We start from the raw sequence: 13795 nt of genomic DNA on the forward strand, positions 1-13795 counted from the left end.
AAGATTCGACACCAATACATGATAATGAATTTCCAGACGAAAACTTGATGGTCACGGAAGATGATACTTGGACTTTGTACTTTGATGGAGCCTCAAACCAAAAGGGATGTGGTTTAGGAGTCCTATTAGTATCACCTAAAGAAGAAAATGTATAATCTCAATAAAGCTAGATTTCGACATTACCAACAACGCTGCGGAGTACGAAGCATGTGTGGTAGGCCTCAAAACAGCCTTGGCATTGGGTGTAAAGAAACTTCGAATATTCGGAGATTCCTCTTTGATCATCAACCAAATTTCCAAAAGATGGAAAGTAAGGAGCGAAAGCTTAGCCCCTTACCAAACTTATCTGGAAACTCTCACCAACCAATTGGAAAAGGTGGAATATACATATCTACCTAGAGAAGAAAATCAATTTGCCGATGCCTTGGCAAGGCTAGCCTCAGTGGTTAGAATTCCTACGAAAATCGAGCAAATGCCTCTAACCATAGAGAAAAGACATAAACCAGCATACATTCAAACTATAGAAGACGATGAAGTAGTCCAAGAGGAAGAAGAAGAAGAAGAAGAAGATGAAGAAGAAGAAGAACCATGGTACACAGACATACTCAACTATGTCACCAAAGGAGAATACCCTCCTAATGCTGACAAAAGGGAAAAACGAGCCTTGAGACTTTTGGCTTCCCAATATGTACTCATAGACAACGAGTTACACAAAAGGGTACCTAAAGGTCGAGCTCTCTTATGTGTAGGCAAAAGGGAAGCCTAGAGGGCTATGAGAATAGTCCACGAAGGAGTATGTGGAACACATGTTAATGGCAAAATGCTAGTCCAAAAAATAATGTGAGAAGGATACTATTAGACTACCATGAATAGGGATTGTCATCAATATGTAAAAAGATGCCCTAAATGCCAAATTTACGCTAACTTGCAACATGTTCCTCCCTCTCTACTATATACCTACACATCACTATGGCCATTCTCTGCATGGGGAATAGATATCATTGGAAAAATCACTCCTCCTGGAACAGGAAGTCATGAATATATTCTAGTAGCAATCGATTACTTCTTGAAGTGGGTTGAAGTACAATCATATGCTAAACTCACTGCAAAAAATGTAGCACTCTTTATCGAAAGAAACATTATTTGTCGATACGGAGTCCCACATGAAATGATAAGTGATAATGGAACTCACTTTCAAGCTGAATGTGAAGAATTGCTACAGAAATATGGTATTCAACATCATCATTCTTCCCCTTATAGACCTCAAGCAAATGGAACAGTTGAGGAAGCTAATAAGAATTTAAAGACTATCATCGAGAAAATGACAGAAAATTACAAGGATTGGCCTAACAAACTCCATTTTTCACTTTGGGGTTATCGCACGACAATCCGTACATCAACAAGAAATACGCCATTTGCCTTAGTCTACGGAATGGATGTCGTACAACCTGTAGAGCTAGAAATACCTTCTTCACACATTGCGTTAGAAAGTAAACTCGATGAAGTTGAATGGACTAGAGCAAGGTATAAAGAGCTAATTTTACTCGATGAAAAATGAGTAGAAGCTCTACATCACACCCAATGCTATCAAACTCGTATGGCTAGACACTTTAATAAGAAGGTCAAGACAAGAAACATCAAAGTAGGAGACTTGGTGTTAAAAGCATTAAGGAAAAATGTTTTGGATCCAAGAGACAAATTTAGGCCCAATTGGTCTGGACCATATATTGTCAAAATGATCCTGTCAGGAGGCGCAGCGAAACTAACCGACCTGGATGGTAATGAGTTCTCAAATATGACAAATCTTGACCAACTTAAGAAGTACTATCCATAATTACTTGAGTTGGACACTCAAGAGAGCTACGTTTGGCCTGATTCCTTAGGAAAGGATACGTAGGCAACCTTTACTTGGGTGCGGTCACTTTAATTCTCACAAATCTCACATCCCAGCATCGACAGAAGCATCAGCGCAAAGAATAAGGTATGTCGCCAGACGAAAACCCTGTCGCCAGGCGACAAGCAGTAAAGTCTGGTGACAGACTAGAAATCGTGGCGCCAATTTTCTGCGAACATCTGGACAAATTTTGGTGTATTCTGGAAAATTTTCGACTTCCGTACTCGAAGAATTTTTTCGGAAAAAATAATTTAAGTTGTTTTCATTGCTTTAAATAAATTAAATGTAAAGTTAATTTAATTAAAAAGCTGAAATTGCATTAATAAAATAAAGTAAAATTACATTATTGATGGAATATAAATAAAGCTTAAAATATAAATTAACTTAAAACTTAAAATTTGTCTAATAAATTGAAAGAAAAGCAATGCTCTAATCTTTCTTCTCTTTCCTAGCTCTCTTCCAATTCTTGTCAGTGTCTTCCTCTTCATGCATCACCTTTGCTAAGAGACATCCATTAGAGGATCTACATTCTATTTTAGTATGGATAGTCTCCCCCTTAGCTAAAACTCCCTGCTTCTTCTCTACCCAAACCTTCTTTTCTGTAGAGTCTACTTTTCTTTTTCCTTTGTCTTTGCTAGCACTTTTCTTCTTAGGCATCATAGGATTCTTGAATTCAATCTTTACACCTAGGCGTTCCTTAGTAGGAATTTTCTTGTCACCCAGACGAGTCTTCGCATTGGTCTTCTTTTCAATCTTGGTCTTGTCCTTGTGTGATCTACTAATAAGCCATTCTTTTACATCATTGGACAGAGAAGGTGGAACCTTTTGGGTAATCACTTCCCATAAAGGCCTAGCACACCAATAATTGTCAAACCTATCTACTTCTTGTGAAACAGGAAATTCATAAGGACGACGCAGGTCTCTAGAAGGGATGGTTTGAGCAAGACCATATTGTCTCTTTACTCTACAAGGATAATAAAAAGTTAATTTAGACAAGCTAGGAAGACGACAAAAGGGTTGTTGGTTTACACCAATCATCTTTTCAATTTTCCACCATGGAACAATCATCCACTTGATGGTAAATTCACAGTTGGCAAAAACCTTGCCCCACTCATGGCGACCCATCTTCTAGGAGAAGCGCTTCTTTCGCCGCACAAAGCAATTGGGAGTATATTTTTCAATATTGTCAGGAGGACTAATCAATTCTAGTCCCTCCATTAGCCACGTCTGCAAAAATTCAATGCATAATTAGTATTTCTATACAAAAATATGTTTTTAATTTCTGTAATTAAGAATATTATTTTTCTACATGTAATAAAATTGGAGAGCCTCGAAGAGGTGCTTTTGGATTTTTCTTCAATTCATCAAGACTAAGCATAGTCTCTCCAACAATTAATGGCATTGGATTTCTCCCAGATTCAATTTGTTCTAAGACAGATATGATAGTTGCTTGACCTTCATTATTTTTACCATTAGTAAGAAGATATTGGCTAAGCATACAAAAGAGAAAAGCTCTTCTCCTATAAACATGAAAAGATTCATAGCGTGGTCTATCAAAATAAAAACGTGCAAATTCTTTTAAATCAATATTATTACCATGCACAATATTTTTTAGATCTTTATCCCTAAGGTTAAGGAAACACTCAAAATCTTTATAATAATACTCATTCACCCTAGGCATTACCGCAAGATTTAATGATGGAAAGCCTAGGATGACACCAAATTCTTCTGGTAAAGGGCTAATTTAATCATAGCCTAATCTAAAGCAATGAGTATTTAGATCCCAATATTCTAAGGCGGTATGAATAATATCTATGTCAATATTTACCCCCTTTATACCTTAATACCCCCCATATTGAAAAATTCAAGTTCTTTTCTCTCCTTAGCAGTCAAAGAACGACACCACTCACGAGTGAAATCACAAAAGCTCTTTGTAACTAAGGTCATAATTAAGTGATTAATTTTTTAATCTACTCGAATTATGCAGAAATCGACAGATTTGGGGGCTATTTATAAGCAAAATTGGTACAGTTCGAATCCTTGAAGGATTTAGAGAAAAATAACCTGTCGCCAAACGACAAGGCTGTCGCCTGGCGACAAAATCCGCGTTTGGCGACAACATGATTTTCCCAGCGACAGTCGACTATGCAACGCGCTATACTAAAAACACGTTTTTCTGACTATGATTCAACTTTCTACAGTGACTTTAATTCCCCTGTACACTAAATTCAATATATTCTTTCCTTGATTCTTTGATTAAATTGAGCTTAAATTAAATTTAGGCTTATTTTTAGTCCAAATTATTTTATTTTTCATTTTTTCTTTTGGGGGAGAAAGTCGGATACCCTCCATCAATATTAAAAATGACGGAAATTTTTGCGCAAATATTTAGTCATAATTTTTCGCACACACTCACATGCACATAAAACGAAAAACAAAATGCAAAGATAAAACAGGCATAATATATAAATAATATATACAATATGTCTAGAGTAAAAGTCATATAATACAAACAGACAAAGTCCTATAAAGTCAAGATAAATAAATAGCACAATACAACTATGGTGCCCAAGGACGCAGATGAGGAGGAATGTTCATCGCATCGAAGAACGTCGTAGATCGAGGAGTATGCTCCTCGCCACCTCCAAACTCGCCAGTAGGCGGAAACCTCAACTCAGGGCCATCCCACCCAGGCTCGTCCTGGTACAGAATCAGCAAAGGCTGAGGCTACGGTGGCTGCTGCGACAATGAGCCAACCTCGTACGTCCCACCACCCATCGAAGGAGCTGACGTCGCGCCTCCTTGGCCCGTCGGCCCAGTGCGACTACTCTCAGATGAAGAGCCCGAGTCCTCCAAAGTCTTGGTGCGCGCGGTCTCAGAACCACCGCCCCGGCCACCGGAAGATGTACGGCGATGCCTCGAGCCAGACCGAGCCGGCTCCCTCCTAGCCTTGGGTCTCGATCGAGTGCGGGGTGAAGGAATAGGCTGTCCCTGCAAAATCAAATCAGATACAAAGTAAAAAATGCAATGATAAATGATATAAAAGAAGAAAAAAGAGATACCTCCACAGCAACGTCGTCTCGACGACAGGAAGCTCGGTTCCGCATCCTCACGAGCTGGCTGCAAAAGGCGTCAATGCACCTTGCCATAACTGTCACCACCTTGCGAGAAAACTGTCAAAAAAGCAAAGTCAGTAACAACACAAGACAAATACAAAAAGGACAGTAAACAGATAGCTCAGCTAACTGGTGACGAGGAATAGATCGCTCCACAAAGCGCTGATCCTTGGGAGCTGGAGGAATCATCTCCTCAATTGGGCCATACATGCCCTAATAGTTGATGGACATCCGGGGAGAAATAAACTCCGTAGGTTGACCCTGGCAAAAAGCAAATCTGAGTGATTAAAATCTTACTTGGGGGCTACCTAATAAAGAATGAAAGGATAAAAAGCATATCGTCGCCTCCTTGGATACCACAGGAGCCGGCGCTAGCAAGGGCAGTAGATCCTCCTCATAAATCAGCCTCGGACGAGCATGGGACTGCCAAGGAAAGCCAGCAGGCTGCCTCTCTGCCGAGTTCCTCATCATCGCCTCATGGAACATGTGACGAGGTGGGCGAGCAGGAATGATGAAAACATCGGAGGAGTGCTGAATAGCCACTCTCTCGCTGAGGTAGATCGTAGCCTCGTATTTCCCCTGGAAGTAGCGATGCTCGGCAGTGTACTACGCAGCTCTCGCAGGAACAACTAGATCGGCCCATGGCCGATACACCACAACAGGCTCCTACAAAACATAATTGTAAGATAACAGTCTACAAGAAGGGGAAATGTAAAATACAAGTGTTCGCGAGAATGTACCGAAAGGATCAAGTCTCAAATACGGGCCGTGGTAACCTGACCCATGCGACCTCCCCAACAGGCGCCAATAGGGAGCTCGCGAGGAGAACGCCTCGCTGGCGCAAACGCTGGTAAGTACTCGTAGAACCAGATCTATAAAGACAAAAGAAAGTCAGCAAATGCTTACATAAGTCTAGAACTAACTTCAGAAAGGGACAAAATATACCTCTACGACTCTCTAGAAGCTGGAAAGAGCAATGTCCCTCGCTAGGGCCTTGTGACGACGGGACCGTCGCGGGCCAAGAAGAAAATCGGCGTATGATGGGTGTCATAAATGGCACCCATTTGAGGAGCATTTAGGTTGTTTTTATCCTCTTTTCATAGCTTTCTTGCTCAATAAATGCTTAGTTTTATGCTTTGTTGCTTAGTTTTACCTTTCCTCTCTTATTTTGTAGCTTTTGTGTATTTCGTTGGTTTTCTAGCATTTTCTCCTTTATTTGCTCTATTTTTCGTGGTTGTAGGTATTGTATGAGGTTTGGGTCTTGATATTGGTGATCCACTAAGTTGGAGGAAGCTTTTGGAACAAGCTCATGACATTTGGAAAGCTCAAGATGCAAGGAAGTGGAAATTCCAAGTCTTGGCTCTTGCGCTCGCATGCCGTGCTACCATTAAGGAGTGGTGTACCCACTAATCTAAAGCCTTAGCTACTGCCACTCCTAGTGTTCATCACCATCATAAGTCATGCAACCTTAGCGAACGCACGAAGCCGCGAGATTCTCGAAGGAACCCAGGGAGGCGCGGGCGCACCTAGGGGTGGCGCGGGTGCACCTAGGGGTGGCGCGGCCGCACCCCTTGCGTGCGCGAGCGCATCTCCCCTGCTGCCCGGGCGCGCCTTCGTTGGTATTTTGTGCTCGGTTTTTGGTGATTTCGCGCCTCTATATATATCTTTGTAAACCCGATTTTTGGGTCAAGTTTCATATTTGATTTTGATCATATTCTTAGCTTAATTGAGAGCTTCTCTCTCTAGTTTTAGGGTAAGTTTTAGGAGTAGATTTTAGAGAGAGAAAGTGAGAGATTTCAATGGTGATTGAGAGATTGAAGATTCAATGGTGAAAATTGTATTGGAGATCTTCTCTATTATCAATGAGCATTTCTAAACTCTATCTCATTTATTGTTTTGTTTAATATTCATGTTTGGTTTGTTAGATTTTGATTGGATTTTGATGATTGATCTTTGATTAGTGTAATTGTTCCTCTTAGATTGTTGATTCTTGATTTCTTTAGTTGTTTGTTGATTTGATGATGTTATTAGAGTAGTTGTTTGGCTAGGGATAGGGTGAAGCTTATATGATGTGATGGATTGATGTAGATTGGGGGAAATTGATGGAGTTGATGATGTGATTAAATTGGTTAATTGATTATGTGCATGTGTGTGTTTGATTTAGGCTTGATCACCCTACTTATTCGCACTAGATTGCATTGTAAGTTCACATTGATACGTACCATTGATTTGTGGCTTGCATTTACACGATTGAGGTGTCTTGTGATGTTTCCTAGCTAGAGTTTATCGTAGTTGACGCTAGTTAGACCTCTAGGAGAATAGCTTGATATGGTCTTTTGGTTGCATGATTGATCTTCCCTCACATTGCTTGACTTAGTCAACCTCCTATCCCAATTTGATATGTTCATTGCTATTATATGTGAATCCTAATCCCTAGCACTTTATTCGTTCGGTTTCTTCGTTTAAATAGTTGTTAGTGTCGCCTTTTATCCTTAGACTTTGACCTAGCTTAGGCACATAATTGAAAGCACTTAGACATTACCGTTCCTTTGGGTTTGACCCTTGACTTACCTCTATACTTATATTTAGGTTAGTTGAGTGTTTATAAATTTTGTTTGGCTTAGGGAGGATTAATCCAACGACCTAGTTCACCCCACGTCAGCGTATGCCAGGTTGGCCCAGTCATAAGTCCCGACCAAGTGAAGATTGCGGACAACAGTCAGGTAATAGAGAAGTACTCGACTACCTCTGTCAGGAGAGAAAGTCCCCGACAGCAGAATAAGAACAAAAATACGCACTCGCTGCTCGCGAGTGGTCGCCTTGTCTAGAAAGGCCATCACCAAAGTAGAACGGCGAGTACATCGAGAACCAAGCTGCCCTGGCTGCACCTCAGCACGAGCCCAAATGACAATCGGACCCAAAAACTCCAAATTTACAGGTGAATACACGGTAAGCCCAACATCAAATGGCAGCCGGGTAGAACGGAATTCTTGCCCCGTGATAAGACTGAAGTCGGTAGGGGTGACAGTCATCTCACCCTAAGGAAAATGAAAAGTGTTAGTGGTGTCCCAAACCAACTCCACCAAGGTCCGAGCCACATACTGGCTCGCACCGAAAGAAAGCATGGCCTGAGTGGCCCGCAACAGAGGAGTCAACCCACAAGACTCCTAAAGAAGACGCAACGGCTCATCGTCTCTAAAGTAGGTGTCATACAGCAGGCCGATCGTCTCGTTGCCAGAGCCATGACTGCGAATCCTACTAGCGGCCAACCCGCGTCGCACTCACTCCAAAATATGGTGCTCAGGAGAAAAGAAGAGTGTCTTCTCGTCCCACTCTAGGAGAGTTCCCAGACTGGTAGAAGGGTCCTTGCCCTCACCGGCGGGCTCGTCCTCGCGACGAGTGTCCCTAGATTGAGAACCGGAACCGCGTTGTCTAGCCATGCTATGTTTATGCAAAATAACAAAAATTAAGTTTTTTTTTATAGTATCTAAGGTTCGCCTAGCTGCATGATACTATGTTTGCAAAAACATAGTACGTAGTACTAAAACAGAGCACAAATTCAAAACAAGCATAAACGACATTTTCAAGAAATTAAACATTTTCTTGCAATACTATGAGAATTATTGTGACAAATTGTACGTAAAAGAACAGCTAGCAAAAACGCAAAGAACGAGCCACATTGTTCTTCACGAACTCAAGGAGTTCAACAATGGTGAATCGCTCATTTCTCCATCAAATTGAGTCAAACAATTCTCAAAATACTCCCAACGCAATATACAAACATAATCAAGCAAATTCATGGCATAAAATTCAACAAACAAAGAGAATTAAGCAAAGCAAGTTTGAATTTTTCAAAAATTCGTGAAAAAAGATGCGCAAATTCAACAAAAACCGAAGTGAGTTTGAGTAAAAATTACAAAGACCGGGAAACTAGATGAAATAACCTTCAATTTGCAACAAGTTTGAGCAAATTTGGTTGAAAAACGAGCAAGAACGAGAAGATTGAAATTTTCGGATGAAAATGCGAAAAAGAACAACAGCACCAGCAAAATGAAGAAGAACGGGGGGGGGGGGGGTTTAAAAACCCAACCTTGTCGCCAAACGACAGGGCTGTCGCATGGCGACAAATCCTGTCACCTGTCGACAAGCAGAAATCGCGGCAATAAGCATTTCTGGCTAGCGCTGGTGCGGCGACAGATCACGTGACCCCTTAATATGGTCATGTGGACCTTGTGCAGCAATTTGGGTTCCTTGGTACGCCAGTTAGCCCCCTCTAAGCAATTTGACATGATTTAGTAATCGGCTCAATTACAACCACATTAAGTGATTGACTTGATAAATGATTGTTTCATTTAGCTTAAAGCGCCTAAACATTGGCTAATTGCCAAGGCACCGACGTAATGGTTCATAAACAGCAGAGGCACCGACGTAATGGTTCATAAAACAGCAAAACCGCCGACGTACGGGCATAGCAGAAGCAAAGTTCAAGCAAACTTTTAAAGGATCGACAAGCGTTGATCTTCGGTAATTTTCTTCGGAATATTATCACAAACAACTGGAGGTGTTTTCAAGCGAAGTTTTCTTCGATCATGTTCCCTGGCTTGCGGAAAATGGTCATAAAGCGGTAGAAGATCGTTTCAAGCGAAGCAATCTTCGATAGTGTTCCCTAGCTTGTGGAAGATTATCAAAGCGGAAATTGGAGGCAGTTACAAGTGTAGTAGTCTTCAGGCGCTATCCCCTAGCTTGAGGAAGATCGTTATCAAGCTCTTTGTTCAGAGACGCGTGGACATATCATCAAGCTCTTTTACTCAAAGAAGCGTGGGCATCTTATCAAGCTCTTTTGCTCAGAGACGCGTGGGCATCCTATCAAGCTCTTTTGCTCAGAGACGCGTATGCATCCTATAAAGCTTCATTGTTCAGAGACGAGTGAACATCAACAACAGCGGGATGGCGTTCCCTAGCTTGTGGAAGGTCGTCAAAACAAATATGCAACAAATCGGTTACTCCAGAGACGTGTGCTCAACGGTGCAAGATATGCGTTTCTTAACTCTCTTTATCTGTTAAACTAATGCTATTTTGCAGGTGTCGGCGTTACAAGAATGATTTGGGATAGCAGAACGTTCTGAATCATTCTCCGTTCCTATCGATACATTGAATTTTGTTTTCTAAACATGCGTTTCTCCAAAATTAGGCAAAGTGAGGGCTTCTGTAGACACCCAGTTGTGTCTCCCCAAAACCAAACCCAGTGATGAATACCTTTTGCGTCAAACCATAATCGAATGAAGTGAAAGTGTGAAAAGACTAATGTTGCGGTTAGTTTTTAATGAAAATCTTTCTTTCTGTTTTCGAAAACCAACTCTATTTTATGAAAATATCCAATCCAGTTTAGTTTGATCCATGATAAGAGTCCAATAATAGTGTAGTTGGATGGGGCTCGAAAAGAGCTTTTCAACGATATATTATAAGCCCTATTCCAATGAATAATGAGGAAGTTATGGCCAAAATACTAAACTGGGCCCGGTTTGATCTTTACATACGGCCCAATGATCTAGAGGAGGGCCTACTATTATTATTCCTAAAGCTATTAGGATTGATTATAGTTTCCTATAGCTTCTAGAAGGTTCTTTTCATATCCTAGTGGAATTAGGATTGATAATTATATATATGAGTTTTATTTGGAATAAAATAATATTTTATATGAAATTACCATTTTAGCCTTCGTACGGACTTTACAACTCAATTTTATTGACAAGTGGACTCCGTGCTGAAAGCACGTGAAAAATCCAAGCTGTCGCAAAACGACAAACTTGTCGCCTGGCGACAGTCTTGTCGTCTGGCGACAGCGTGGAGTTTTATTCCCTTTCAAATTCTGACTATTTTTTAATCAATTTTCGGACAGTTTTCCTATAAATAGGGTCCTTGGACCTCCGTTTTGAGTCATCTACAATCACCTAATTCTCTCTCTAGCTAGATTTTACCAAACACGATACCGCACTCACAAGATCTAGAAACACCTAGCCAAGTTCGAAGTTGCCTTCGCCCTAGACGTGAAAGGTTTATACTTTTCTGAGGGTTTGGTCCCAAATCAAGTCTAAACTTTTTAACTCTTTCTTTCAATTATTTAATTTAATTCTTTAATTTTAATATTTTCATTGAAGTTTACTAACTTGTGTATTTTGTTATTAGAAAGAGGTACGAGGCTTCGAAGTAAGTAATTAGCTTACTCCCTATTTATTTCAACGTAGAAAGCATGCTAGATTTGATTAATTCCTAGTATCATGTTATGATGTATTTATTGCTTTCTATAATCATGTTTAGGATGCCTTTTATTCTTTCTAATATCATGTTAGTACCATGTTAGGTTTAAAGCTTTCATCTTTATTGTTTAGTGACATGATAGGGTTTGTTATTAATCTTGTTAGTATCATGCCTAGGATCTTGCTATTATTATTAAGCTTTATTATGCCTTAGTATGATTATTATTGTGCTTATTATTATGTTGCTTGATATTTTATATTATTGTTATTGCTTGATCACGCCATTTATGCATGTTTAAGGGAATTTGTATTTGAAATCACGCCTAATAAAATAATTAATAATTTGATTTAGGCTAATATGATTTTAATTCAAGTGATCGCCAATAATAGTTTTATTTGTGCATTAATATTCAACCAACATAGATTAAACAGGTTTAGGGCTAAACCTAATGTTTGCATGTTAGTCAAAAAGTGCACATAAATACGAGTAGAATAAAGTAGAGGCCTATTTTATAGGGCAGGTCCTCTCTTTTGTAGATTGGATTCGTACCCTCATCCCCGAACCCTATTTGGTTCTTGAACTTATGGAGTTGACGATCTCATGGATCGTTAAGGAGTGTAACCTTCACCTCGTGAACGGTTTACAAGTTCCTAAAACTTGTTGGCGACTCTTTTGCTCTATTTTCTTTCCCTTTGGACGTCATCATACTTAAGTGTATGATCACTGTGGGGTTCAAGCTTGGGGTTAGTGCTTGAAATATTCCCTACAACAACACGTCCGAGAAGAAAAAGAAGACTGACAAGAACGACAAGGAAGAGATGGGAATAGCACTAATTCGGGCTTTGTGGCCATGATATCAGGGGGTTTCGCTTTAGGCGGCCCCACCATGAAAGGAATTAAGCAGGACGCCTGGAACTTGGGAAAGTTTATGCAAACGGATGTAGTAAAAGCTGAACCCTTTCCCGAAGTAACCGTTAGCGAGGTCGACCGAGGGGAAGTCAAAGCCCTGCACAACGACCCTATGGTATTCATCATGAAGATAACCAACTTGAAAGTTGGACGAATATTGATTGAAACGGGCAGCTCGGCCGATATCATCAGCCTGGTCGCCTTGAAGAATTTAAGCTTTCCAGAGGATGCTCTAAAAGACATCACTCACCCCTTGGTAGGATTTGGGGGGAATGTCATCCATCCTGTTGGGCGGATAGATCTTCCCATCCGCTTTAGGCAAAAAGGGGAAAGAAGGGACATGGTTGTCCGCTTCCTGGTGGTCAAAGAAATGACTGGCTATAATGTCATACTCGACCGCCCCACACTGAATGCAGCTAAGGCAGTCATTGTCCGTCATCTAATGCTGCTGAAGTTTGAAAGGACGGACGGAAAAATTAAGTCAATCCAAGGGAGTCAGAAAATGGCTAAGGAATGTAACCAGTTGGTCGCACGCAGACCAAAATTGTCCGAGCCAAAAGAGGAAGAAACCTCACTCCCAGCATACCAGGTCGGCCAGAAGCGTAAGGCGACCAAGACAGAGCAAGCATAGCAGTTAATGATTGTTAACCGTCCAGAAGAGTTAAGGCCCCAGCCAATCGACAATCAGCAAGATATAGTGCTTGATCCCGATCAACCAGGTCAGACGGTCAGTGTAGGCACTATAGCCATGGATATGCTCGGGGATGAGTTAGTCCAGCTCTTGAGGGAATTCAAAGATGTGTTTGCATTTGAAGTTGGTGAGATGCTAGGAATAAGTCCTGAACTGGCCGTACATAAGCTGGCCATAAACCCAACGATAAAGCCTGTTTGCCAGAAGAAAAGGAATCATGGAGAGGAGAGGAATCAGGTGGCTGTAGCCGAGGTGAAAAAGTTGTTGGACGCCGGTTTCATTCGGCAATGCTATTACCCTGACTGGGTGGCTAACGTAGTTCTTGTGAAGAAGCTGAATGGAACTTGGAGGATGTATGTGGACTACATAGGTTTGAACAAGGCATGCCCTAAGGATAGTTTCCCCTTGCCCAAAATTAACCGCCTGGTTGATTCGACGGTCGAGCATGCCCTAATGAGCTTCATGGACGCATACTCCGGATTCCATCAGATTCCCCTATGGGAAGAAGATCAAGAGAAAACATCGTTCGTGACTGAGCAGGGGTTGTACTGCTACAAGGTTATGCCATTCGGCCTCAAGAATGGCCCTGCTACTTTTTAGAGACTTTTTAATACAGTCTTTAGAGATCAGCTTGGCCGGAAGATGGAGGCGTACATTGATGACATGATTATAAAGTTAAAACAGCCGGCCGACCATTTGAAGGATCAACGAGAAACTTTCACCGAACTCAGGCGGCATAAGATGATGTTAAACCCGAAGAAGTGTGTCTTTGGTGTTGAGTCCGATAAATTTCTCGGATTTTTAATTGATCAGCGCGGAATTGAGGCCAACCCTGAAAAAATTAAAGCCATCTTGGACATGAAGTCACCAAGAACAATCAAAGAGGTGCAAAATCTGACCAGCTGCTTAGCAGCACTTAGTAGATTT

The 13795-nt window shown here is 41.1% G+C and overlaps 1 protein-coding gene across 1 annotated transcript; it reads left to right on the top strand.

Annotated features, from left to right (window-relative positions):
- The first annotated feature begins 12289 nt into the window (after window positions 1–12289).
- LOC145643066 (uncharacterized) lies at window positions 12290–12808 on the top strand. Its single transcript, XM_081694228.1, has one exon. The coding sequence runs from the start codon at window positions 12290–12292 to the stop codon at window positions 12806–12808; it is 519 nt and encodes a 172-aa protein (XP_081550354.1).
- The last annotated feature ends 987 nt before the right edge of the window (window positions 12809–13795 follow it).

This window comes from Chenopodium album, chromosome 8 (assembly GCF_948465745.1).
Source record: "Chenopodium album chromosome 8, dcCheAlbu1.1, whole genome shotgun sequence".
In the NCBI taxonomy this organism is placed as follows: Eukaryota; Viridiplantae; Streptophyta; class Magnoliopsida; order Caryophyllales; family Amaranthaceae; genus Chenopodium; species Chenopodium album.